Source organism: Lissotriton helveticus, chromosome 6 (assembly GCF_964261635.1).
Source record: "Lissotriton helveticus chromosome 6, aLisHel1.1, whole genome shotgun sequence".
NCBI classification, from domain to species: domain Eukaryota; kingdom Metazoa; phylum Chordata; class Amphibia; order Caudata; family Salamandridae; genus Lissotriton; species Lissotriton helveticus.
In genome coordinates, this window is record NC_136067.1 from 1,372,165,193 (window position 1) to 1,372,193,079 (window position 27,887).

General features: G+C 45.5%; 1 protein-coding gene across 2 annotated transcripts in view; it reads left to right on the forward strand.

Annotated features, from left to right (window-relative positions):
* Nucleotides 1–27,887, forward strand: part of SYTL3 (synaptotagmin like 3) — a 592,394-nt gene that overhangs the window by 112,438 nt on the left and 452,069 nt on the right. For both annotated transcript variants that reach the window (XM_078649127.1, XM_078649128.1), the window contains one exon: nt 13,939–14,154. In XM_078649127.1, the coding sequence (XP_078505253.1) occupies nt 13,939–14,154 (216 nt within the window). The remainder of the gene's footprint in view (nt 1–13,938; nt 14,155–27,887) is intronic.

Genomic DNA, 27,887 nt, shown 5'->3' on the forward strand with positions numbered 1-27,887 from the left:
CTGGCTGAGTTCAGGGGTTGTGACTTTTGAGAACAAAGACTTTTTGGCGTATAAGTATCTGTGCAAAAACCCCTACATGTGTGTTACTTCTGGATGTCAAAACGAACCTCTGTCCATGTAACTAGTGGAAAGGACTTTGAAACTTTCATCCATCTTGCTGAAGCAACTACCCAAGGGCCTGATTTGAGCTTGCCTCCTGCTGAAGTCTCAGGGACATTAGACTTCACCCATCAGCCGTCTGGATTCCTATTTGAGGGGCATTCTACTCGCAGGTGAGGCCTCTGTTGAGAATTCCAGAGCCTCTGGTTCTACTGGGGGGAACACGGGCTGAAAGTCATCGTGATCTCTATTCTGGGCCGCTGCAGCTGAGGAGCTGTGCCGCTGAGTGCCCGCATTTGCCTTCCTATGAGAATCATCTCTATCGCTATTGTGGGCCGCTGCAGCTGAGGAGCTGTGCCGCTGAGTGCCCGCAATTGCCATCCTACAAGAATCATCACTATTGTAGGCTTCTGCAGCTGAGGAGCTGTGCTGCTGAGTGCCCGCATTTGCCATCCTACGAGAATCATCGCTATCGCTATTGTAGGCCGCTGCAGCTGAGGAGCTGTGCCGCTGAGTGACCGCATTTGCCATCCTACAAGAATCATCGCTATCGCTATTGTGGGCCGCTGCAGCTGAGGAGCTGTGCCACTGAGTGCCCGCATTTGCTGTTCTATGAGAATCATCGATATCGCTATTGTGGGATGCTGCAGCTGAGGAGCTGTGCCGCAGAGTGCCCGCATTTGCCGTACTACGAGAATCATCACTATTACTGTTGTGGGCCACTGCAGCTGAGGAGCTGTGCGCTGAGTGCCGCACTAGTCACCACTTCAAGGATCTTGTTTCCACCTGCATGTGCCGCTGGGTGCCCGCCTTTAAGCCTCGTCCCAGGATTATCGTGAGTGCACGCCGTGGACCGCAACAGCTGGGAGCTGTGGCCGCTGCGGGTCCGCCTGTCATCACCGCAGCTTCCTTGTGAGGCTGCATGCCGTGACCCTTTAAATCTCAGGTACATTGTGCATCCCCGGATCGCGTGGACCCCAGCCTCAAACTAAGTCCGTTCCCCACCCTTTTCGAGTACCTTTATTGCTTTTGAAGTAAATATGTAATTATGTGCATTGTGGCTCCTTGAGTGTTTTTAGTCTTGTGTTCAGTCTAGCTAAAGATAAATATTTTTCTGTAACTACTTCTGGTGTCCGTTTCTAGTGTCTCTCCTGCGTTATTGTGTATGGTCATAAATGCTTCACACACTGCCTCTGAGATAGGCCTGTCTGCTCGAGCTAAGTTACCACAGGGTTGAGCAGGGGTTATCAAAGGGTTTAGCCCCCTTACTCTGACTTAGGAAGAAGGATCCCTATTTGGACCTCAGCACCAGCTGCTGCCAATTAGAGATCCTCATTTCTAACAAGGGGTAATCTTAGTGTGATAAATTTCAAGGAGGGCTGTAAAGTTTATTGGGTATATATATAAAGCTGCCCAGTTTAAAACCAAAGAGTGCTCCTAGTGTATTATAACATCCCTGAAGAAGAAGGGCCTAACTGAGTCCGCTAAACACTAATTTTTCCTCATCAGTTATGAATCCACAGCTCCTCATTGCTGTTTAGACCTGTTGATAACTTAGTTTGATCAAGCACTTGCTTCTTTGCTGGATGAGTCTCTTTTAGATGTGATTAGTCATCATCCTTGCAACCTCATTCTAAAATTCTGAGAATGGATCTGGTAATAGGTTCCAAGTAAGTCTTGTCACCCCAAGTCACATACAGAAAAAATTCCTCACTTGAGGACCACTCAGTAGATAGTGATTATTCAGACAACATTCTGACAAGGTTGTTTTCCTTGTACGGCATGCAAACATAGCAGTAAAGTATGGGGTTATGAAATCCTTGGAATTAAAAAGAAGAATGTGATCACCAAACTGCTTAATTGAAACTCAGAATTTGTGATATATTGTCTCGATTGCCCATGTGAGAAAAAATATGTGGGAAGCACCTTGCATCCAGTGAAGAAGCGAGTGCTTGAATAAATGAGGGTCATTGCTAATCTCGCATATCCTGTTGCAAGGCACCTTGAGACCAAACATGACAGTATTCAGAACCTATTAAGGTTCTTCTACCTGGATCAGGTATGAAGAAAGGAGGGGGGACAGGATTCACAAACGTAGGCAGCTAGAATATAAGTAAATTATTGAGCTGCAAACTAAGACACTAACAGGTCTAAACAGCGATGAAGAGATGTAGGTTCATATCGGATGGCTACTGGCTAGGTATAGTTAGGTAATTTGTTCCGTAAGAAAAGTGTTTTTTGTGTTGCTAATAACTTTGACTCCGTTTGATAAATCTCCATTAAACTTTCAAAAAAGGTGCTACTTTTTGACTAATTTGTGCATAAAAAGATTCAGGTGATTTGTCAAGTGGGGGCCGAGAAAAAAGGGGGGTCTCAAACACAAAATCCCCATGCGCTTATCATATTCTTCTTTAGACAGGGCTACAGCAAAAACTGCTGAACAGAATCACAACAAATTTGGTAGGAAACTAGATCTTAGTCCTCAGATTGTGCTATTTGGATTTGGTTTAAATCCGTACAGTAGTTGTTGAGAAATTAAGGTACAAATCTATTTGTATATCTGGATGGTGGGTTCAGGAGTCCCTTGAGCACAATTAAAAAAAATAGAGCAATCTTATTGGCCCAAGGAGCTTTTTTTCTTGGGCTATCTCACTCCAGAGGGAGCGAGCATTCTGATTGGCTGTCAGCAACATCAGAAAAAGTTTGCTGGCAGCCATTACATGACTAGAAGACTTAGGGGGCACATGCATGACTGTTTTAAGCGGTCGCAGACAGAGAACTGGGACGTTTGTGACAGCTAAAATGGCTTGTGCAATGTACCGGCCCTATTTTGCGAGTTGATAACCTATTGCCGAATTGCAAAATAGGGTTTGCGAGTTACTAATAGGAAGTGGTGTGTGTTATATCCTGGCTTTGATGATATTCATGTATCTCTTGCTCTGCCAGTGGAATGTTCATCCAATGATGTGTTTCAGAATGTTGGGAGCCAGAGATGTCCGTTGAGAAGGGCTGATCAGCATCCTGGCTGCTTCTGGTGGGGTCTTATACTGGATTGAACTGGATGACTTGTAACTTACTACAATTAAACATCTAAAGATCCCATGTCTGGACTAAGTTACTACAGTGTGTCAAAGGCTTCCCATCCTAATAGTGAGTTGCAAGAACATGTACGATTGTTTGGCGAACAGAATGCTGTCGCAAAACAATCGCAGTTTACTGCCTACTTCAAGTAGGTGGTAAGCCAGTCGCAAACGGAAAGAGGTCCCCAGGGTACCCCTTCCCCTTTGTGACTGGCAATGTTTTTTAAGAGCAAAAATTGATCCCACGGACTACTGCCTACTCTAAAAAATGAAACAGAAACCTTTCATTTTTCTTCATGAAACACATTCCATCTTCCTTTAAGGAAAAACACACTGCATTAAAAAAAAAGATGCTTTATTTAAAAGCAAACACAGACATGGTGGTCTGCTGCCTCCAGCAGGCCCCCATCCCTGTGTTATAGCCCATTCCTGATGGGTCGCAAATTGTGACCTACCTTATGAACATTGATGAGGCAAGTCCATTGCGACCCCATTGGGAATCGCTGGTGTGTTGGAGATACATTAGTACCTCTCATTTTGAGAGTCTCTAATTGTGAGTCGCAAAAAATCACAATTAGAGACTCGTAAAATCAAATGGTTGTACATGTGGCCCCTAATCCCCTGTCCTGCAGTTATAAAACAAATTATATAAGGGGGAAGGGTAGGTATGCCCCGTCCCCCCCCCCCTAAACCCCCTGGGGCCAAAATTGGAAAAAAAAAGCTTGACGATTTTTGCCATGATCCTGCAGAACTCCTGCGGGATCGACAAAAAGAAACTGAAGTGGCAGGCTGGGGAAGCCTGTATTGTTCAATTATGGAGAGTGGGGCACACAGACCCCATGCCCAGGCCATTTTCCACCTCAGGGTCTCCATGCCTCCAGGCTCAATTTATTTATTAAAGGGAAGGGGGCCCTTCAGCCCACACCCAAGCTGTTTTTGGCCCCAGTGACCCCATCTCCTGGGGCCTGATTTAAAAAATGAGAGGAGGCGGGCTGCTCAGCCCCGCTCCCTGAGCCGCATTCGGCCCCAGGGATCGCCTACCATGAGCCCACAGTATTTTATAAGGGGAGGTGGCCATGAAGCCCCACTCCTGAGCCTTTAAATTGCCATGGGTACCCCATTCCCAGGACTGTCACTTACCTCTAAAGGAAGGGGGGCCACGTGGGGCCGTCACACTTGCTGTGTCCCTAGGAGCCCACCCAGCACCTGCTCTGGCAGGAAATGTGTTTGCTCCCGCCTGGTAGGAGCATTTGAAAAACTCCTGCCAAACTAGAGCATATACAAAGTTTGCCCCAGTGGGCAGGAGCTTTAAAAATGCTTACACCTGCTGGGAGCAGACTTGATATCTGTTTCCCTGCCTGCACTGATGTGGTCATGGAAACAGTTCAAGATACTGCATAAATAGCTGATCCCTTATGAGCGGGAGCAATTCCAGTTCCCACAACATGTGGGCAGCCAGCTGGGGCCTCGGGGTCCCTGGGCTCCTCCTACAGTCACCAACATCTGCATGGTGGGTGCCCTGGGTGGGCACCCACCTATTTAAAAAGGAAGCCTCAGGGGAGGGGGTCCTCCAGGCCAAGTTAGGGTTCGGGAGAGGGGCCATGAGGCCCCATCCCCTTTGAATTACAGGAGACCCTGGGGGATGGGGTTTCCCAGGGCCTAATGACGCTCAGGAAGGCGAGCACCCGGGACCCTTTTCCTTTAAAAAAAAAAAAAAAAGGACAGCCCCGGGGGTCTGCAGGGTCTGAAGGATCTAATAAGGCTTGGGGAGGGGGACCACGAGGCCCCCCTCTCTAACTTACATAAGGCCCAGGGGGTCCCTAGGGCCTAATGAGGCTCATGCAGGGGGGCCATGTGGCTCCGTCTCCTTTCATTCACATAAGTCCTAGGGGATGGGGTCCCTAGGACCTAATGATGCTCAGGGAAGGGGCCAAGCTGCATCTCCCCTAGGGTCTAATGGTACCTGGGTATGTTTTCCAATGACCTCTTCCCCTCTAAAATACTTAAAGCCCTGGGGGATGGGGTTCCCAGGGCCTAATGAGGTTTGGGGAGGGGGTCACACAGCCCTCCCCCTTTTTTAATAATATGGCCCTGGGGGATGGGGTCCCCAGAGCCTAATGAAGCCTTGGGAAGGGGGTCACACGACCCCCTCTGCTTTTTTATTGGTTTGGCCCTAGCGGTTGGAAATCTTGGGGCCTAATTGGCTTGGGGAGGGGACTGTGCAGCCCTCTCTCCTTTTTTATTATATTTGACCCTGGGGGATGTGGTCCCAGGAGCCTAGTAAGGCTCTGGGTGGGGGACTGCACGCCCTCCTCCCCTGCTAATTGTTTTGTCCCCGGGTGATGGGGTCGCTGGGCCAATTAAGGGTCAGGGAAAGAGCTACATGCCCCCTCCCCTTAATAGAAATGTTTTGATCCCAGGGCATGGGATCCACGGTGTCCGAAGGACAACTCTAAACTCTGCACGTCAAAGGCTATGCGTGGCGTTGGCAGTCAGCTGGGGGTTGGGCCACGGGGCCTGGTGGCAGCCCACACCCTGTGACCAATTCCCCACTGCAAATGGCCGAAGGCTGTGCATAGCATGGGGTTGGCTGCCTGAGGGGAGTTGGAAGGAAGGCCTGGATGCAACACAGGCCCTGTGGCTAACCCCATGCCACTCATTAGCAAAGGGCGTGCATGGCGTGGGATTGGCTGCCTCGGGGTGGCTTCCTGCTGGGAGTTGGATGCATGACCTGGCTGCAGGTTAGGTCCTGCAGCCAACCCCATGCTGCACATGAAGAAAGTCTGTGCACAGCATGAGGTTGGCTGCCTGTGTGGGGAGGACGGTTGTCTGCTTCTGGGTGGACTGCCAAACCCACTGCTGGGCACAACTCCGCCGTGCGCTGCAGGGTGTTGGCTTTACGTATGGTAATAAAATATTGCTTTACGTTAAAAACTAGAAATTCACTGGAAAAGCAAAGGTTAAAGTAATTTTATATTTATGTGTGATGAAAAATCTGTTTTTGGTTAAAAAAAGTATAAAAACCTGAAACAAAATAAACGTTATAGTTAGGTGAATATGTCAGTGACAACAGTAACGTTTTGATTAAGAAAACACAAAAATTCACCAGTTAACTATAACTTGCGTCCCTTCCTTGTACTGCTTGTGACCTCACATATAACATCACTCACGACTCATGTTCTATGACATTATTTATGACATCAATGATGACATCTCAAATTACATCATTGATGACATCTTCCAAGCTTCTTTTGAACACATTGCTCTATAAATTGATTTGGCATTAGAGCTATGAAAGTAAGTACGAAATAGCTCAGAATAATATGAAGCATCATAACTGATATCATATATATAATCCCATAGGTGAAGCAAGCTTGTGTTATGTGCAACTTTGACCCTACACCATGTACTTCATGGGCAGCCGAGCTCATGTTGACTATAAACCACAGATGAAAGGGAAACCTGTACTGCACATGGTGTCCAATCTGTATACAACTGTTCATGGAAAACCAAGTTCCTCCAGATACTCAAGCCCTGTTACATAACTAATGCCCTACTATGGACAGTCTTGCCTGTGTCAAACTCCTGACAGTCGCTGAACCTAAGTTAGGAAATTAAGTGGCTATGAGCAGAAAAGTGGGTACTGTTAACACTGTTTACTCTATTGGAGAGAGTTTACTTTGTAATACACTGTTTGCAGACAATGACACTTTAATGAGAAATACAGCACAAAGCAATAATAATAATTAACTTTATTCGATTTGGTGAACAAATCATAAAAACATATGAAAAGCAAGTCATTCATTACATATTTCACAAGGATACATTTGACTAAAACAGGCTGTGAGAGGGTTACCACATACATGATTCAACCACTTAGACTAGGTATTACGGGGGAATGACAAAAATACCTCAAGACTTCAATCCCCCCTCGTGATTCTTAGCTTTAGAGCAGCAGAGTATTAAAAAGTATCTGCTAAGAACAGCATACACTCTATGCAAAACTTGTCCAAAGAGTGACTAATCACTTAAAATAATCAAAGTATGAAGGTGCTAAAGAGCATACTACCTGCAGCCTTCATACTGTGGTGACAACTTTACAGGTAACCCATCTACTGGAGCATAACAAGCACATGTACATAGGTTAGTACCTGGTGCACACAGTCTTCTATATTATATAGAAATTGTCATGCTGAGATGATTCGGTCTAATAAAGCAATGCTGCTTACAATTCCTAATATGTTTTATGTAGAATATATGCCCTGTTGGAAATCTTTTCTGCAGAGTCAAAAAACCTGTGTGGAACATGCTGAACACAATACCTTCAATTGTCATCTGCACACAGAGTTACTCTTCCATACAAAGATTTATAATGTTTTCAATACCTCTACACACCTATGATGCATTAGAAGCACATGCATGTTGTAACCACTTACACCTACTAGCTATACAGAGGTTGATAAAAATTAGGTAGAAAAGTAATACGGTAGTTAACCGCACTATGTAAACTATAAAACAATCTAGCACACTAGTTGGAGGAAGTCATTAGTGATGTCATTTGAGATGTCATAAGTGATGCCAGAAATTATGCAATAGATCATGTCATGAGTGATGTTATATTTGAGGTCATAAGTAGTGCAATGAACTCTGCTAACTATAACTGGTGAATTCCTGTGTTTTTTTATTTCAAAATGTTAATGTTGTCTAACCCTGGGCGAAGTATTACGCTACGCTCGCATAGTTTTCGAAGTTGCACTACTTCGCACTACGTGTATTGCATGTAGCACAGTGCACACACGCGTAGCTTAGTCTAGCGGTCATTTTTTGCTTGCTCATGGTCCTCAACGTCAAGTTGGCGACCGCGAGCGAGCAAAATGACATCCCGGCGAGACGTTTTCCTCATTTACGATCAGCAACATCAAGTTGCCGATTCTGAGCCTGAAAAATAAACCTCCCGGCGAGATTCTCAACGCGGGGAGGTCAGGTTTCTCATTGCGAGTGGTCCCGTATGCTCGAGACCGCTTGCGATGAGAAACTACCAGTCCGCATTGAGAAAGCTGCCTTTCAAGTAGAAATCTACTCGAGCAGCAGAAAACAACCGCTTGCACTATGCAAGATTCAGAAAAGGGGGTGGTGATGAACAGAGTGTCTGAATTAAGCAGACCACTCTTACCCAGTCCAAAGATCAGGGCTTGATCCATCACCGTTATTTAGCTCACTGCCCCATCCCAGCTCAGAACCTGGCTATATGCAAATTAGTCTGTCCCTGGCCCAGTGCATCATGGGAACAGGGCAGACCAAACTACCAAGCCAATTCTTCACCAGAAAGGAGACAAGCTACCGGGGACCGGTTTCTGGCATTTCAGCCTCGTCGGCCCGGCTTGCTTGAATCCTGATGGAGCAGTGAGCAAGGGACTCATGTCTGAGTATACCCTGCCACACCTATAGTGGCCAAAATCGATTCAGAAAAGGGGGTGGTGATGAACAGAGTGTCTGAATTAAGCAGACCGCTCTTACCCAGTCCAAAGATCAGGGCTTGATCCATCACCGTTATTTAGCTCACTGCCCCATCCCAGCTCAGAACCTGGCTATATGCAAATTAGTCTGTCCCTGGCCCAGTGCATCATGGGAACAGGGCAGACCAAACTACCAAGCCAATTCTTCACCAGAAAGGAGACAAGCTACCGGGGACCGGTTTCTGGCATTTCAGCCTCGTCGGCCCGGCTTGCTTGAATCCTGATGGAGCAGTGAGCAAGGGACTGAATCATTTTGTCCACCATAAGCGTGGAAGGGTATACTCAGATGTGAGTCCCTTGCTCATTGCACCATCAGGATTCAAGCAAGCCGGGCCGACGACGCCTGAAATGGCAGAAACCGGTCCCCGGAAGCTTGTTTCCTTCCCAGTATAAGAATTGGCTTGGTAGTTTGGTTTGCCCTGTTCCCATCATACACTGGGACAGGAACAGACTAATTTGCATATAGCCAAGTTCTGAGCTGGGATGGTGCAGTGAGCTAAAAAACGGTGATGGATCAAGCCCTGATCTTTGGACTGGGTAAGAGTGGTCTGCTTAATTCAGGCACTCTGTTCATCACCACCCCCTTTTCTGAATCATTTTGTCCACCATAAGCGTGGAAGGGTATACTCAGATGTGAGTCCCTTGCTCATTGCACCATCAGGATTCAAGCAAGCCGGGCCGACGACGCCTGAAATGGCAGAGACCGGTCCCCGGAAGCTTGTTTCCTTCCCAGTATAAGAATTGGCTTGGTAGTTTGGTTTGCCCTGTTCCCATCATGCACTGGGACAGGAACAGACTAATTTGCATATAGCCAAGTTCTGAGCTGGGATGGTGCAGTGAGCTAAAAAACGGTGATGGATCAAGCCCTGATCTTTGGACTGGGTAAGAGTGGTCTGCTTAATTCAGGCACTCTGTTAATCACCACCCCCCCTTTTCTAAAGCACTATGCAAGATGCATTTGCACTGATTGCACAGTGCGGACAAGCATCCGGCACTGTGCAATCAGTGCGAACAGCATTTTGCACAGTGCACTACGCAGGTCGCGTAGCTCGCGTAGTGCGAAGTACACTTCGCGTAGCTATGCGCAGCGCTACTACTCGAACTATGACCAGGGTTATTGTTGTCACTGACATAACAATACTTTAACCTTTGTTTTTTTCAGTGAATACCTATGATTTGCTAAAAAAAAGATAGATATTTTTATCATATCTAGCTATTATGTTACTTTGACCTTTGTTTATTTTGTGAATATAAATATACAAATATGTATATGTATATATGCATGAATATATATATACATACTTACATATATATATTAATATATATGAAAAGCACACTATCATAATGTGAAAAACATAATTATTTTTGGTATATATCACACAAATATATTCACTCAAGAAAACAAAGGTTAACGTGACTTTATAGTTGGGTCGTTAAATGAGATAAAAACGAATGTTTAAAAAAGAACCTATTGCAATTTGCTAGTTACTGGTCTAACTATAACGTTTGTGTAGGTGCATAGAATAGAAATGGCATAAGCCCTGGGGGCAAGTGTCATTCAGCATGTATAAAGTTCCATGGTGCACCATTTAAAACCCAGAGAATTGTGGGGTATAAGTATTACTGTTAAACAAGGTAAAAGATGAGTTTACCTGATGTGAGAAGCAGTGGCATGTTTCAAAATAGGTTATAGCTTAAACCCAGAGGGTCTCATTTACAATATTTTGACGCCTGGCAACAAGCCTTCCTGCTACATTGTCGGGCGCCAAAATAAAAGGGCGGGAATGCGCCGTATCTACAAGATACAGTACATTGCTGTCCTTCTCCCCTATTACGGGGCACAAACAGCAGCTGTGTGCTAGCACAGACATCCATGCATCATTTTGCAACGAGGCCTACCTTGAAGGGATGATTGTTTTTGTGCAGGAAAGGACACCTTCCAGCACAAAAACAATCATTAAAAGCATTTTACTCTTCCCATGCATGCTGCAGAATGCAGCGCGCATAGAAAGAGGGAAAAAAGAGGAGAAACTAAAGTATTTCTCCTCGTTGTGCCTCCTTATGCCTCCCCTGGGGAGGCGTAGGATTCTGACGCATTCACATGTTTAAAAATTGTTGTAAATCTGGGATTGCGTCAAGTTCCATAGACGTTGCGTGGGAACACCCACAGCCACAGCCATGGAATGCCCCTTTCACATAGAGTATGTGTGAAAGGGAACCATATTTACAAAGCGATGAAAAGTCACGCAGGGTGACTTTACCTCGCCTTGTAAATATGGGGAATCCCATTGTGCTGTCGGTGGATCAATAAAAGTGATGCACCAGCGGTGCAATGGGCTAGTAAATAAGCCCCTAAGTGTTGCTTAACATCTGTTGAAAAAAGCCAAGCATTCTGTTGACTATAGATTATCGACCAGTGGATGTCTGGGCATGTGCCAAGTTAAATTGTTATAATACACTGCTATAGACAAATTGTATGTAACAAGGATTTTTATGGTGTGGATTTTTATTTACACAAATTTACTGAAGATTTTAAGGCATTGCAGATTGCTGAATAATGTAGATTGTAGGAGTAAGCCCCTTACAGGTGTTTTAACTCACACTGGGGCTGTAAACATGGCTCTAAGTTTGTGTGTCATGCCCTCTTCTCAGGAATGTGTCTAGTGTATTTTACCAAACTATGGAGGGTTGTCCATAGGACCTGTCAGGAAGTATCTTTTCAGTGGTAAATTCATATCTGCCAACCTTTTGATTTGAAATTACGGTTCATGTGAAGTCTTTAGGAGAAAAGTCATGTTATGATGAATTCTATGTAATGTCTTTTTGAAGATTTTCAAGGTTTATAAAGTGGTTGGACTTCAGACATCAGCTCTTAAGTGCACTTCAGGATCTGTGGATACTCTGCCAGAAAGAAGAACTGCTGTGCTGCTGACAGGACTGCACCTTGATTGACTGCTGCTCTGAAGGAACTGCTGCCCTGCTGAACTGCAGCCTACTCCCCTCTTGTGCAGGGAGATAGAACTGACCTGCAACTTCATCTTGAACCCAGGGCTCCCAGAGTGACTCCAATTGCTAGTCTGCTGGCCTCCTGATCTGTTCCTCAGGGACATAAAAGGCTCCCCAACATACTGCACCCACCCCTGGACACAGCTGCAGTGAGTTCCTGACATCAAAATGATGCCTCACATGTTCTGGACCCTTGTTGTGGCTCAATGAGCTGAAATCAAGCATTTGGCCTCTTCGCAACCACGAACGGGCCATTTCTCGCGCAGAACACGTTACTCGCACCACGATTCAGTGCTAAGCTCCGTCAGCCCGACTCTTCACACTCCAGCTTTGAACGCTTGAGGATCGCCTGCGCAAAACTTCAGCCACGCCCGCCCTGACACAGACTGACTCTTCGTGCTATGGCGACAGCCTCCCATGATGCTCTCCCTGCTCCTCGCTGCCCTCTACATCGCGAACGGGACTCGACACAGACTTGAGAAGGTAAACTTTGGTGGACCTAACCTGGTGACTGTATACAACCTGCGCTCCATCGCTGTCGGCCTGAAAGTGTGACTTTGACCCGGTCCAGCGTGACCAGATAGCTGAAGTTGTCACTTTGTGCGTTTTGGCACTATTTTTACTAAAATCTTTTTAAAATTCATAACCCGAGTTCTACTGATAGCATTTTTATCATTTGTGTCTTGTTTTATTTATTAACTTTTGCTCTCGTTTTCTAACTTGGTGTGGGATCCTTTTTGTGCGGTGTTTTTCACTTTGTACTGTTTGACGTATTACACAAATACCTTACACATTTCTCCTAAGTTAACCCTGACTTCTCTGTGTCAAGCTACCAGGGTGTTGAGCACAGGTTAATTTGGGGTTTGTTTGTGCCTTACCCGGGAAAGGATTGTGGTTGCTGTTTGACCAGGGTTCTCCCCCCTATCAACCAGTAACCCAATATCTCATACTTGCCAAATATGCAATATGCCCAGCATGTGGTCAAATTTTATGCCCAGTATCATATTATTGGTGAGAGAAAATTGGGAAGAGGTGTGGCATGTTGAATTATTCAAGTCCACAAACCCTATAGGAGGCTGTCACAATGAATGCATGATGTCATCAGTTATCAATGATATAATTTGAGATGTCATCAGTGATTTCATCAATGATATCATTTACCATGTCTTGAGTGATGTACTATGTGAGCTCAATATGTGATCAGTGGCGCAGGTACAAGTTATAGTTAGCTCACTGAAGTATAACTGACAAATTTCAGTGGTGTTTTGTTTTTTAAGCATTTGTTTTTAACTCATTTTAACACTTAACTATAACGTTCTTTTAACCTTCGTTTTTTAAAAATTAATTTTATTTTTTCAAATCATATTTATACTTGAACATATACCCAACCTCGTTTAGGCAACCTGCAGCCAACACTTTGGCTGCTCATCGCCAGCCGATGAGTTGGCCGCCGGGATGCCTCCACTCAGGCCCTGCGCTTAACTCCCTGCATCTGTAGAACCCCCGCTGCAAATGTCTTTTGACAATGCACAGCGGGTGAGGGTGGCTGCCAACAACCAACCCCCCATATGCAGGAAACAGCCAAGTCCTGCACCCAACCACCCTTAGGGTAGCCAACCCCCTGGCTGTGCATACCCTTTGGCCAGGTGCGGGGAAGAAGGGGGTTTGCCAGAAGAGATACAAAACACGTTTTTTTCTCTGGATAGTCAAGGTGCATTTTTCTTATGAAACTGTTAAAAAAAAGACCTAAAGGGATATGTCACTGTGCTGAGATGATGTCACTTTTTAGTAGGTGTTTTTGAACAACTCAAATTATTTGAAAGTGAACGGGTAGGAGTAACAACTGTGTGATACCTTTGTGTAAAAATGACCCCAGTAGTAGGGGAAATTCTTCATATGCAGAATTTGCATAATTGTATCTTCCATTATTTGTAAATGTTTTTCCGCGTATGAATTTTATTTTCGTAATTTAGAGTGTACACAATTTTTCTATGCATGTCCTGAGTTCCCTACTAAATCTACTTCACACAAAATGATACATTCAATCTAGAGTTGTTCATAAATTGCTGCAGATTCAGTGTGACTGTAGCACAAGCAGGACTGTCAGGTTCAGTGTGCAATATTTTGTGTATTGCACTTACAATTAAAGTTCTTATGGTCAGAGAGTAAGTGTCTGTATGATCAGTTACTAGTGCAGCACTTTCGTTGACTATGACTTTTGTTTGCTCCTTGTGCAGGAAATTGAAAATGCAACTGCAGCAACTTCGGTGGAAAGGGGCAAAAAATGCCGGGAAGGAATACAAAGAGAGATCGTGTGCTCGGTGCCAGAAATCACTGGGACGCATAATGAACCAGGGCGCGGTGTGTGTAGGGTGCAGCCATCGAGTGTGCTCTGATTGTCGCGTCTGTTTTGGACTCCAAGTTTGGAAATGCACTGTCTGTCATGCAGTGGGGTAAGAAACACGGTTTTGTCAATGTTTGTGTTTACATTCTTGTTTCACCAATATTATAACACTGCACTATTGGGATGCGATTCAAAGTACATTAAGCCAACAAACAAACAGCCAGATTCATGAAAGAAAATCCGGCTCGCAAAGGGCCAGATTCTGAGAATCTGGCCCTTTGCGAGCGCAATTTTTGCATATGGGATTCATCATCCCAAATGCAAAACTCGCAAAACGCGAAATCGCTATATTGCGAGGAATTGCATTTAAGGAATCTCTATTTGAGATTCCTTAAATGCAATTCATGAACCATTTCAGAATTGCGAATTCGCAATTTTTGGTCGCTATTTACCGCGAAGTCTGACTTCATGGTAAATAGGGAAAACTTAGAAAAATGCACTTTAGTGCATTTTTCTAAGTTGTATGTTACACACACACATGTCCTTTGGACATGTGTGTGCGCAACATCACTCTACATTTCCATTTCAGGGGTGCTACAGGGTGTCATTTGGACACTCCTGGCACCCTTGAAATCGCATCCTTATTTGCGAATAGCAAATTGCTCATCGCAAATAAGGAATGACTCCCCATTCATTCCTATGTGCCTTTAGGCCCACAGGAATGAATGGGGAGTTATTCCTTATTTGCGATTAGCAATTTGCTAATCGCAAATAAGGAAGCTGTAGGAATCGCAATTTGTTTTGCGATTTCTACATGAATCCCGTTTTGCGAGTCTTTAATAGCGATTCCTTAATAATCGCTATTAAGGACTCACAAAACGGGACATTGATGAATCTGGCCGATAATGTATGACTATTTGTAGACCAAAAGGGAGATTTATTGATTGTCACACCTCCTCCAGTCTCTAATCCAGTTTGCACTTATTATTTTATAGTTTATCTTATTTGCACAGTTTTTATAGAGTGTACCAGACCGTTGGGGGTGTCAGAGTTCTTTCTATTTATGATATAACTAGCAGCCCGTCCCGACGTTGTCCGGGGGCAATCAGGCTTGCTTACAGCCTCCCAGCGCTGTTGTCCGCTAAACTTCACCTTTCCTCCGGCAATCAGGCTTGCTTACAGCCTCCATGCGCTCCTGTCCGCTAAACTTCACCTTTCCTCCCCGCGCTCGTGTCGGCTGCATTCGGCCAAACCCAGGCCCCCAACCACCTCCTCGGCCCACCACGGGCGCCTCTCACCTACCTCAGCCCACAGCGCAGTTGGTAAAAGTTCACCGCTCCTCCCCAAGGTCCTGTGTGCTAAACTTCACCGCTCCTCCCCGCGCTCCTGTCCGCTGCAGTCCGCCAAACCCAGGCCCCCAACCATCTCCTCAGCCCACCGCGGGTGCCTCTCACCTACCTCAGCCCACAGCGCAGTTGGCAAAAGTTCACCGCTCCTCCCCAAGGTCCTGTGTGCTAAACTTCACCGCTCCTCCCCGTGCTCCTGTCCGCTGCAGTCCACCAAACCCAGGCCCTCAACCACCTCCTCAGCCCACCGCGGGCACCTCTCACCTACCTCAGCCCACAGCACAGTCGGCAAAAGTTCACCGCTCCTCCCCAAGGTCCTGTGTGTTAAACTCCGCGCTCCTGTCCGCGCTCCTGTCTGCCACTCCTCCTCGCGCTCCTGTCCGCCGATCCTCCCCGGGCTCCAGATGATGTCATCACACACGTCGTTAGCACACACAGCCGGCTCTACTTCCAAGGGACTACTTTTTTTAACGTATATTTTTTAAAGAACGTATATTTTTGGGTGGTATATAGCCTATGTCACTCTGCAGACCCTGACAATTCCAATGATGTATTGGGTGTTTGGATTGGCGCTGTGGTTCCCGAGTTTACCCGCCTCAAAGGTTCACAGTTCTCTCTTTATAATAGTAGTATAGATTTACAGTAGTATATGCATATACGCAAAGAGTGATTGAAACAAATAACTTGGGGAGATACTTCAAGGAGAGCAAAAGGGAAGAGTCAGTTATAAGGGAAGGCAATATAAATCCAGTATTGTTTCAAAGGAGAAACCTGTATAGGCTGACAAGAGAGTCTGAAAGGATCGCAATTTTATTTGAAAGTCAATGCAAAAGTGATGAGATCAACAACAAAACCTTTGGAATACATCTTCAATAAATCACTCAAATACCACTCATTTTGCGGGGACCCCATTTACTTCTTAACAGACAACAAAACTGGGGTACCACGGTTGACCTTTGCCATAGACTACTGCTGAAACAGAGGGATCTTAGGGCTCTGGCTGAGGGAGAGGCTCAGACCTACGCTCCAGCCACGCAGCATCGGATCTACGATGTGGGTGACAAAGCACTGAAACTAATGGCGTGGCTAGAGCGCCAGGACAGGGAACTCTCATGCTCGTCCGAGGTTAGAAATGCATCTGGTTCTGTCTGCTCGACCAGCACGGACATAGCGGAAGCCTTTGTGGCTCATTTCGAGCAAGTTTACTCCCCTGTCAGCACGAGATCAGAGAAGGACTGTGCGGAATGTCTGCGCAACTTTGCCCTTCCCACATTGACCGCTGAGATGAGTGAATGGCTTGAGTTAGATTTTACGGTAGAAGAGATTAGTACTGCCCTGAACTCCCTGCAGTTGGGGAAAGCCTCCGGGCCCAATGGGCTTCCAATTGAGATCTACAAAAGACAAGCTATGATTATAACAGCCCCCCTTCTCAAGATGTTCAATGAAATGCGCAAGCTCAGGGAGCTCCCCCCTGATCAAAGGGAGGCTATGATTGTAGTGATTCACAAGGCAGGGAAACCTGCAGACCAGTGTTCTTCATACCGTCCTATATCCCTGATCAATGTGGAAGCCAAGGTCCTGTCCAAGGTCCTGGCGGATAGGTTGATTTCTGTCATCACGGACTTAGTGCCCGTCGACCAATCCGGGTTTATGCCCCATATAACGACTGTATGGATTGCTGTACATGACTGAGGATGTGGGGGATACTCAGACGGCATTGATGGCGCTGGACGCCTCAATGGCCTTTGATAGTAGAGAATGGCCCTATCTGTTCATGGTGCTCCAAAGGCTGAGCTTAGGGCCGGTCGTCTGCAGTTGGGTAGGTCTCCTACATGAAAAACCAACGCCCGAGTTCAAGTTAATGGGGCAGTGTCGAGGGCCGTCTCCCTGTGGAGAGGCACCAGACAGGGTTGCCCCCTGTCTCCTCTCTACTTTGCTCCAGCTCTGGAACCACTGGCTCACTGGATCAGGAGGGATTCCACAATCTGGGGACTGGCGGCAGTGGGAGGGTGGGAGGAGCATTTATCCCTTTACGCTGATGATATCATTCTTTACCTGGCGCAGTGATATCACTCGATAGCCCAGGTGCTCCACATTTTTTAGCTGTTTGGCAGCTACTCTGGCTATACCATTAACTGGTCGAAGTCAGTGGTTTTCCCACTGTCGGGTCCCCCCACGGATCATATCTCGGTGCTCGGCACCAGTGGTTACCAAGGGATTCAAATACATAGGCGTCTATGTCACAGCGACATCAAAACCAGCGACAACCATTTAACGCAATGCCACCTACTATATCATCCCCCAGGTAACAACGCCACATTCACGGAGCAACTTTCAAACCTGATCGCCAACTGTTTTCTCTCTCAACGATTCCAACACCCTCATTCTGGGGGATCTTAATCTACACTGGAACAATGAGAACAATGCCACTATTAAATCCCTAAACGATCTTCTGCACTCCAACAACCTCTCCCAACACTGCACAGAAGAGACCCACTACAAAGGGGCGATCCTAGACGCCATCATTGCCCGCCATGATGCAATCACCATCGACCACATCCTCCCGGTAGACTGGTCGGACCACCACCTAATTCTATTTCAACTTTCCCAAGGGATCCAGTCTTGTCCCCCCACCGAAACCCCCCCCCACATGGTCCAGAAACCTATCACAAATTAACACCTCGGAACTAGAAGAAAGAATAGCCTCCGCCCTACCAATCTCCACAGAAGGACTATCAGCTACCGAACTCACCTCACACTACAACACGACCACGTCCAACATCCTAAACCAACTGGCACCCCTTAAACGGAAAAAACAAAGGAACATTCCATCAAGAACTTGGTTCAACAAGGACATCAACAAGGAGAGGAGGCTGCTCAGAGCCACAGAACGACACTGGAGAAAGAACCCCTCCACCATCCACCGCAGGGAACTTAGGGAAGTACGAAGAAGATACAAAAACCGTATCAACAACGAAAAAACAAACTTCTTCTGCAATGCGCTGGACAAGGCTAAAAATAGACCCAGAGAACTCTTTGACATCATCAAAAAACAAACATCCAAGCCAACAATTGACCTTGTACAGCCCTCCAAAACTCTATGTGACAACTTCGTCACCTTCTTCAACGAGAAAATAGACAGGATCGAACTATCACTAGACACCAGCCCTCCCTTGTCGACCAGCATCATTCCAACAACTACAGAAACCACCTCCACTGACCACACCGCTAACACCTGGTCTTCCTTCGACCTTGTCCATGAAGCCGAGATCCTCAATCTAATCTTATCCTCCAAACCCTCCTCCCACAACCTCGATCCCATCCCCTCACAAATGGCCAAAGACCTCAAACACACTCTCGCGCCACTTTGGTGTGAAATCATCAACAGCTCCCTAAAGACTGGCACCATCCCGGACTGCCTCAAAGTCGGCCAGGTGACTCCCCTCCTGAAGAAACCAGGCTTAGACCCCAACGACCTCAACAACTTCAGACCAGTCTCAAGTCTGCCTTTTCTAGCCAAAATCCTAGAAAAATGTGTACTACGCCAACTCAACAACCAGCTTGATAACATCAACCTCCTGGACCATAATCAATCTGGCTTCAGAAAAGGATATAGTACTGAAACCGCAATCCTGAACATAGTAGACGACATACGCAACTCCCTCGACGCAGACCAGTGCTGCCTACTCATTCTCCTCGACCTGTCAGCGGCATTCGACACGGTTGACCACAAGCTCCTCATCAAGTCCCTCAAGGAAAGAGTAGGTGCAAACGATATGGTCCTGCAATGGTTTGACTCCTTCCTCCAGAACCGCTTCCAAAGAGTCAAAATAAAATCCTTCACATCCGACCCCCTCCCCGTCACCAGAGGGGTTCCCCAAGGATCCGTTCTCTCCCCGCAACTGTTCAACATATACATGGTACCCCTCACCATCATACTGAAGAAAGCAAACATCCCCTTCCATCTTTATGCAGATGACACACAGATCTACATAGAAACCACCTCCTTCAACGACATTCTAAAGCTCAACAACTCGCTCAAAGAAATCCAAGCCTGGCTTGGGAAAAACCATCTCAAACTCAATCAAGGAAAAACAGAACTCCTCCTCATCTCCAACAAGGACGACAACCCCCAAATCACAGAATGGATGAAAGCTATCGACGCTCTCAGTGGGAATCTCACTCTGACTAACTCAGTAAAGTCTCTCGGAATCACCCTTGACCATAAACTTTCAATGACGAACCACATCAAGAACTCCGCAAAGAGCGCCTTCCTTAATCTGAAACTCCTCAACAAAATCAAACCTCACATCCCGCAGAGGGATCTCCAAATAGCCACCCAATCCCTGGTGCTATCCAGACTGGACTATGGGATCGCAACCTTAACAGGCACAGCCCTATCACACCTAGCGCCAATGAAAACAACCTCAATGCAGCCGCCAGAATGGTCTCAGGGGCAAAGAAATTCGACCACATTTCCCCAGCACTCAAAGACTTAAAATGGCTCCCAATGGAAATGCGCGCCAGCTTCAGAACGGCTTGTCTGACGCACAAAGCCTTGCACACAGGGAAACCGGAATACCTAGCCTCCAAGCTCAGGAAAGCGGGCCAGTCCAGAAACCTCAGAAGCTCGAACACCCTACTACTCATCCCCATGAAAGCCCGGAAACAAAAAACCGCAACGCGCTCGTTTGCCGGCAACGCCCCAAAAATCTGGAACTCCATCCCAGTTGACATCAGGACTACGACCTCATTTCAAGATTTCAAGAGACGCCTCAAAATCCTCTACCTCAACCGTGCATTCCCAAACTCTACCTCAGCAGCTCACCCTGCAACTATGACTACCTCTAACCCACTACCTCAAACTCGCCACTCAGGCGCCAATTAACAATGTTAATCCTTGATCTTACATGAATCTCTTTTCCTTGATATATTACTATGCACCCGCTCCCTCCAGCTCGATTGTAAAGCGCTCCGATACCCTCGGGTCTGGCCAGCGCTATAGAAAACTCCAAAAATAAAATAAATAAAATAAATGATGTTATCTGTTTTCCATCAGTTCTACACTAATTTATAATCTGGGCTAAAAGGCTGTATATACCTAGCAAAATGTACACCATTTACTAACGTGAACCTGAGTTGTGGCAGCACAGTTCTAGAACCGTCTCTCCTATCATCACATCACTCTTAAGTAGGCAACACACTGATGAATATAATCTTCTCCATAAAGAAGGTATTACCTGAGTGGACAAAATACCAACCACATAAATATTGAATGGGAGCTATTTAGACTCCAAAATATCAACGGGTACAATATGGGCAAGGTGAGCATGCATAGGGGAGTGTGCACTAATACAATATGGTCAAGCTGAGCATGCATTGGGTAGTGTGCACTAATACAATGTGGTCAAGGTAAGCATGCATAGGGGAGTGTGCACTAATACAATATGGTCAAGGTAAGCATGCATAAGGGAGTGTGCGTTTACTAATACAATATGGTCAAGGTAAGCATGCATGGGGAGCGGGCACTAATACAATATGGTCAAGGTAAGCATGCATTGGGGAGTGTGCGTTTACTAATACAATATGGTCAAGGTAAGCATGCATGGGGAGTGTGCACTAATACAATATGAGCAAGGTAAGAATGCATAGGGGAGTGTGCATTTACAAATGCAATATGGTCAAGGTAAGCATGCATCAGGGAGGGTGCGTTTACTAATACATTATGGTCAAGGTAAGCATGCATAGTGGAATGTGCGTTCACTAATGCAATATGGTCAAACTAAGCATGCATAGGGGAGAGTGTGTTTACTAATACAATACGGTCAAGGTAAGGATGCATGGGGAGTGTGCACTAATACCAATATGGTCAAGGTAAGCATGCATTGGGGAGTGTGCGTTTATTAATGCAATATAGTCAAGGTAAACCTGCATAGGGGAGTGTGTGTTTACTAATACAACATGGTTAAGTTAAGCATACATAGGGGAGAGTGCGTTTACTAATACAATATGGTCAAGGTACGCATGCATAGGGGAGTGTGCACTAATAAAAAATGGTCATGGTAAGCATGCATAGGGGAGTGTGCATTTACTAATACAATATGGTCAAGGTAAGCATGCATAGGGGAGTGTGCGTTTACTAATACAATATGGTCATGGTAAGCATGCATAGGGAGTATGCGTTTACTGATACCAGATGGTTACGGTAAGCAGACATTGGGGAGTGTGTGTTTACGAATACAATATGGTCAAGGTAAGTACACTTAGGAGAGTGTACTTTAACAATTGCAATATGGTCAAGGTGAGCGCGCATAGGGGAGTGTGCATTCTATTACAATATGGTCAAAGTAAGCTTTTATAGGGGAGTGTACATTTATTATCACAATAGGATCAAGGTAAGGGCACATAGGGAAGTGTACATTAACTATTACAATATGCTCAAGGTAAACGTCCATAGGGGAGTGTGCATTTACTATTACAATAGGGTCAAGGAAAGCATACATAGGGGAGTATGCATTTACTATTACAATAGGGTCAATGTAAGTGCCTATATGGGAGTGTACACTTTGGGGGTCATTACAATGGCGGGTGGATCGCCACCGCCCAAACGGCAGTGGTGATCCACCCACCATAATACACTGCCCGCATGCCCTTTACGGCCCGCAATATTATGATGGCGGGGGTACTGCGGCGGACGGAAAAAGGACACAATATGGTGGCGGTGTCTTGCAGACACCTCCATTCATATTATGATGGCAGCGGAAATAGGCCTTTCCATGGCGGCGAAGCCGCCGTGGAAAGGCATGCGGTCTTTGTAATTGGGGGCCTGTTGCGGACCCCCTGGGTGTTTGGGGGCTAGGGGGTGTACATGGGGGTACCTATGGTACCCCCCTCCATTTGCATGAACAAGCTGGCAGGCACTGCTCTATGCCTGCCACGTTGTACATGCAAATGCACAACATACATATTGTGCTTGCGGCGGGTGCTGCTGACAGCACCGCCCGCCACAATGCATAATATGCTGGATGTGACCACCAGTGTGGTGTTTGCATCCTAATCTGTATGGCGGGACCGCCACAATCCTGGCGGGTGGTCCCGATTACCGTTACGGTCGCCCGCCATCGTAGTAAGCCCCTCACTATTACAATATTGTCATAGGGTAAACAGTCAGAATATTGAGTTTTTATTGTCGACTTGAACTAATATTGAGTGCAAAATATTGGGATACAAAAATATCGACTGTTAGAATTTCGTGTTAAAGAATATCTAGACTAAGGTAAGTAATATCGTTTTTAACAGTCATTAATATCGTTTGCAAAAATATAGTTGTTAAAATATCGTTTTTTTAGTTAGTGTTATGGATTTTAGTATGTATTTTAAATGTATGTGTTCTATTTTTTGTTAAAGTATTGCATTTATTTTTTAGTATATGTATTACATTTTTAGGAGTTATTAATTTTATTTTACGTACATTTTGCGTTTTAGTTCTGTAGCAGGTTGTGGGTTTATAGGGGAATAGGGTGGGAAGTAATTTAATTATAATAAATGTATTAATACGTTTTAGAAGTTATTAATTTTATCGCAATTACATTTTGCTTTTTAGTTCCGTAGCAGGTTGTAGGTTCATAGGGGAATAGGGTGGGAAGTAATTTAATTATAATTAACTAATTAATTAATATTTTTTATTAATTAATATTTATGTATTTAATATTTCTTATTGTTAATTGTGGTAATTAATTTATTATTGATTACTCCAGAATTGGAACTTGTATATATTCCCATTGCTTGTATCATTCCCCCGTCGTCGAGAGGAGAGTCCCTGGTATATACAAAATAACCATAGAAATAGGTTAAAAAAAGAGAATAAGGCCTAGGCCTCATCTGGTTTTGTAGCATATCCACCTCTTAACAATAAGAACAGCCTCACCCCATAGAACCTTCCTTAGAGAGCCTCAGATTTCCTACCGCATGTTGTGCAAGGGAGTCTCCAAAGAATTCTGCTCAGTTTTCGTCAATATTTACCCTTATTTTGAACCTAATCTTTCACTTCAACTCTTCACTACATGTTCAACATGTCAGACAAGGAGAAGAAGGCTCTGTTTAAGGTTTGTGCCACCTGCTCAAAGAAGAGACTTTATGTGGAGGACAAACATAAAGACTGTATTTATTGTTTGTATCCTGACCATAAGGCGGCTGACTGCAAAATCTGTAGGACCTTCTCCACTAAGACCTTGCAGGACCGTGAGGGACGTCTGCTAACTTGGCTTCAGAAACTAAAGTCACGGAAGGACCCTGTCTCCAGTGACAGTGATGATGCTTCATCGGCACCAAGAGGTCTCAGAAACGGGGTAGGTCTTCACCTTCCGCTTCTTCAGACCCCCCTTCCAAAGCCTTACAAAAGACCTCTCATAGGTCTGACAGGCGTAGTCCCATCAAATCTCCTCACTGGGATGTAAAGGAGAGGGAAGGACTTGTTCCAGGAGTGGCACCTGAAAAGAAGACAAACTATGTGCCTTCTTCTCCTCCTCCTTCTGAACAGGCTAAAACCTTTAGAAAACCAGCTTCTGTCCCACCTGATGGTAAAGCTGAGAAAAAGATTCGCTCGTCAACGACGACAACATCTATTCCGTCGACGACGACTTGCAAGCCTCTGCCGGCGTCTTCTTTGGCTCCGTCAAAGGGCTCGTTGACAAGAGTTTCCTCGTCTCCACCGGTTATGAAGGGGTCAGCGTCGATACGGAAACGTCGCATTAAACCGGAGATGACATCTCCCCGGAAAGTGACACCTCTGCCTCCTGCTCTTCTTTTAAAAGAGGAGAGGACGATGACGGTCCTTACGTTGCTGCTTTTAGCCCATCACAGCTGCATGTTAAATACCAGGACTCTGACTTGGATGAGTACTACACGGAGCAGCAGCAATATGAGCCCCAGTTAAAGTCTCAGGAGCAATTTCAACAGGAGATGGTCTGTATGCCATCTTCCCTCATTACAGACTTACAGTTCATGCTATCTGATTACAGGTGGAGATTTCCTACACAATCTTGTGCCCAAGAAACAGCGCAAGTGCCTCCTACTCCTCCTGCTCATCCGGTTGCACCTCAACTTCCTCCTCAAACTTTGTTGCCGGAGTTACCTGAACCGCAACAAACAGTAGTTACTGTCCAGGATGATACATCTGATGATGACTAGGGGATGGGATGATTACATCATTCCGGATCCCGCCTCTCCCGTTCCGGAGCCAGCAGATTCCCCTCCTGCAGATATTGGGGGCTTTCATAATCTAATGGAGAGAGCGTCTAAGCCAGGGGTCTCCAACCATTTGTGTAGTGAGAACTACTTCTGTTCAGTGAAAATCGTCATGAGCTACTAAACTCCAAGCAACTCGCGCATTTTTTGGACCGACCTCCCCGCCCAGTTTAATTGACTTTAAGCCTAATTTCTTCAGAGCCCATACTGTAGTTTGAACACAATACTTAAGAGTTCCCTAGAAACACTGAAAGGAATGACTTTGGATTTGTGTTGTGACTACCTCTACTTGACTCAATGGGATTCCGCAGCCTTTTATATTTTTAAAAACAATAAAAATAATGTTCAGTTTTGGAAAACGAGATCTGCTACTCAACATTGAGCAACTGACCATCTAGTTTTCTCCTTGAAACTGTGTTGATTGATTGTTCGGCTTCATGAGAAGTAAAAACAAATATGTAGGTATATTAGTGGCATGGTGAGGCGGGAGCTGTTGAGGCTGGAATGTAACCCCAAGGTGATGGGATTGGGTCGAGCTACTAAAGAACTCTGTACTGACAGTTTTAACATTTCATACATTTGCACTTTAAGACGCCAGAACAAGTGATTAGCCCAGAATCAAGTATTTATGATGAAATTACCCCAGGTTTGCATTCGCAAAGAGGTCAACCTTTGAGCCACTCCACACGTCACTTCCGCACATATAACACACGACTACCACAACTACATCCACTCCTGCTGGGTAACTGCAGAAAAACACATATAAATAAAACAAAGGCTTTTGTGGATATTTCTGTGCAGCACTTTGGTTTGTTCACTGTAAGTCAAACACCCAGCAGAATATAAGACAGACATTTGTGGGTTACAACTGTTGATCTCAGCAAACATGGAGCATGTTTAAGTGGGGAAAAACCCTAACCTTGAGGTGAGAATTAAGGCAAAAGACTGCGGTTTCCAGTTTCCGTTGCCCTGTAGTGAATTGCTTGGTAACCTTAAGTCGGTCACCTGAGCTCCTTTGGTCTTAATTTACCCAGCAGCCATTGGCTAATAATGACACCAGGTTGTGTGAACTAGTCTTCAGGGCAGCAATACTATTGTTCTGGAATTCTTTCCCAACTGGCTGAGTGGACAAAAGAAACAAGAACTTCCCAAACTGGGGAGCCCCAACTTAGAATTCGACCCCCCTACTCATCCTTCCCACCAAAGAGTGCACTGACTGCCCGAGGCTGTCCTGATGGCTTAGCTTAGCGAGCCTTAGTGGCCTGGTCAAGTCCTCACATGTAGCAACACCCCCTCTGCGCTGTAATTGGCAGTCCTGGTTTGTTCCATGGATGCTGTCTGAAGATGGCAGAGACACATTTCCATTTTAAATATTTACTGTACTATCTCATCTGCACATAAAATAGGAAATGTATTTAAGGCTTGCTGCACTTTTGCTGGCAGCACATTCTGTCAATGAACCTGCCACATTTAAAGGTAAAAACGTAAACGCGAATGCCTATTTCTTAGCTTTTCATTTCTTTTCCTTTCTGTTTTTGTTACCAGCATGTTTCAGTACTTGCTTTTACCTTTCATGTTTGCACCCAACTCATCGATACTTTACTGTCCTCAAAAGATGTCACGCTGAGTTGGCCCTACCATCCTTCAAAAACCAGTAACTAAAAGACAAGCCCTTCCTGACATGACAATTGTCGTCTTCTGATGTTCCCAATCTGTAGGTAGCCCATTTGCTGCAGGGAGAGCCGAGCTGACCCAGCCACCACCTCCCCGTCAGTGTGTGGTCCATGCCACGCCCGAGCCATCCCCGAGCCATGCTCCTCTATGACCTCTCGACTCAAATACTTGACTTGATGGACCTCTCTTCTCTGCACTAATCTGAATTCACCGCGCATCTGAGAGGAAAGGGCGGGAAACCTGTGTTAGAGTCAATCTGTCCCTAAATAGAGTTCGTATTTCAGTGTTGCCAAAGCTGATTGTGAGGTGTCACTCCTCCCCCCTCCCCACTCACGCTCCCTGGGCCGATAACTTTTGTAATTCACTTACATTTTTTGGTTGTCAATTGTAACCACCCGGTACAATACAAAGAGTGGTCGCATAGCACACCCAGCTTAAAACATAAACAAGTTGACTTGCATTCACCATTAAGATTCTAGAAGTCACTGTTGCAATTTTATGCAGTTCATTCTCAATAGATTAGATTTATCAGTAGTGGCAACGCAGTTGCTCCATCACTTTGAATATATTAGAAACATTTGCAAAAAAGAGCGGTGCTCAGGATGAAAGGATGAAGGCTGGGATAGTGGTAGTGATTCAGGAGTGGAGGTAGTGGACAAGGACAGGGTAGTTTGACATATATACATCAATTATATCGTAATAGTACTGGTCCGGCCTTGGTACAAGGTCAATTGTTCCTACAGTAACACAAAGCAGTCAATGGACACTATCACATTTGGTTAGAGTTGTCCTGGCTTGTGAGTTGGTTGAAAGTCGACGTTTTGACCCCTATTTGGCACACTAGGTGAGTCCAACCTTAGGGTGGGGTCTTCCTCAGGACTAGCAATGTGAAGAGCACCGGAATATGAGTCATCCAGCGTGTTTCCTATGAACTGGGAATGTTTGTCGCGATGGGGCTCAGCCGAGCTCTCTATGTAAGGGTAGACGTACGGCCGTCTGTGCATGTACAGGCGTAATGACAATGCAGGTAAATAAATCCCTGTCGAATTCCAGATTGATCTAATCGTATCTGCCCAGCTCAGTTATTGTCGCATCAATTAATTGTAACCAAGCACTAACTTTTAATCCAAGCCGGTATATTTATTAGTAACCATTTTATCAAATTTAGCAACACGATTAATTGCTCCTGACCTAACATGCCCGTTTGAAAGCCACACTTCTACAATATGCATTCTAAATCAGGCCTGTTCTAAATGAAGGCGGGGTTGATGGCCGAGGTTGGAGGGGGGTCGGGGGTCGGTAAAGTGGAGGCAGTTCATTAAGAAGTGATTTTACATAAATTCACCTTTCGCTGTTAAAAGTGCATCACAGGTTGTTTTTTCTTTCATCCTGTTGCCAGTTTACAGCCAGGCTCACGAGATAACGATAGCCGGAATAGGGGGCTAAATAACTACTGTCCCCTGGGAGATAGAGGGGAGGGGAAGCCGGAAGAAGTGGCAGAATGAGGGTCTACTGATCTTTCAGTCTTGTGTTGTTGTGAGAGTGTCGGGTGGGTTGGTTGAGGGTGGGGGGAGGG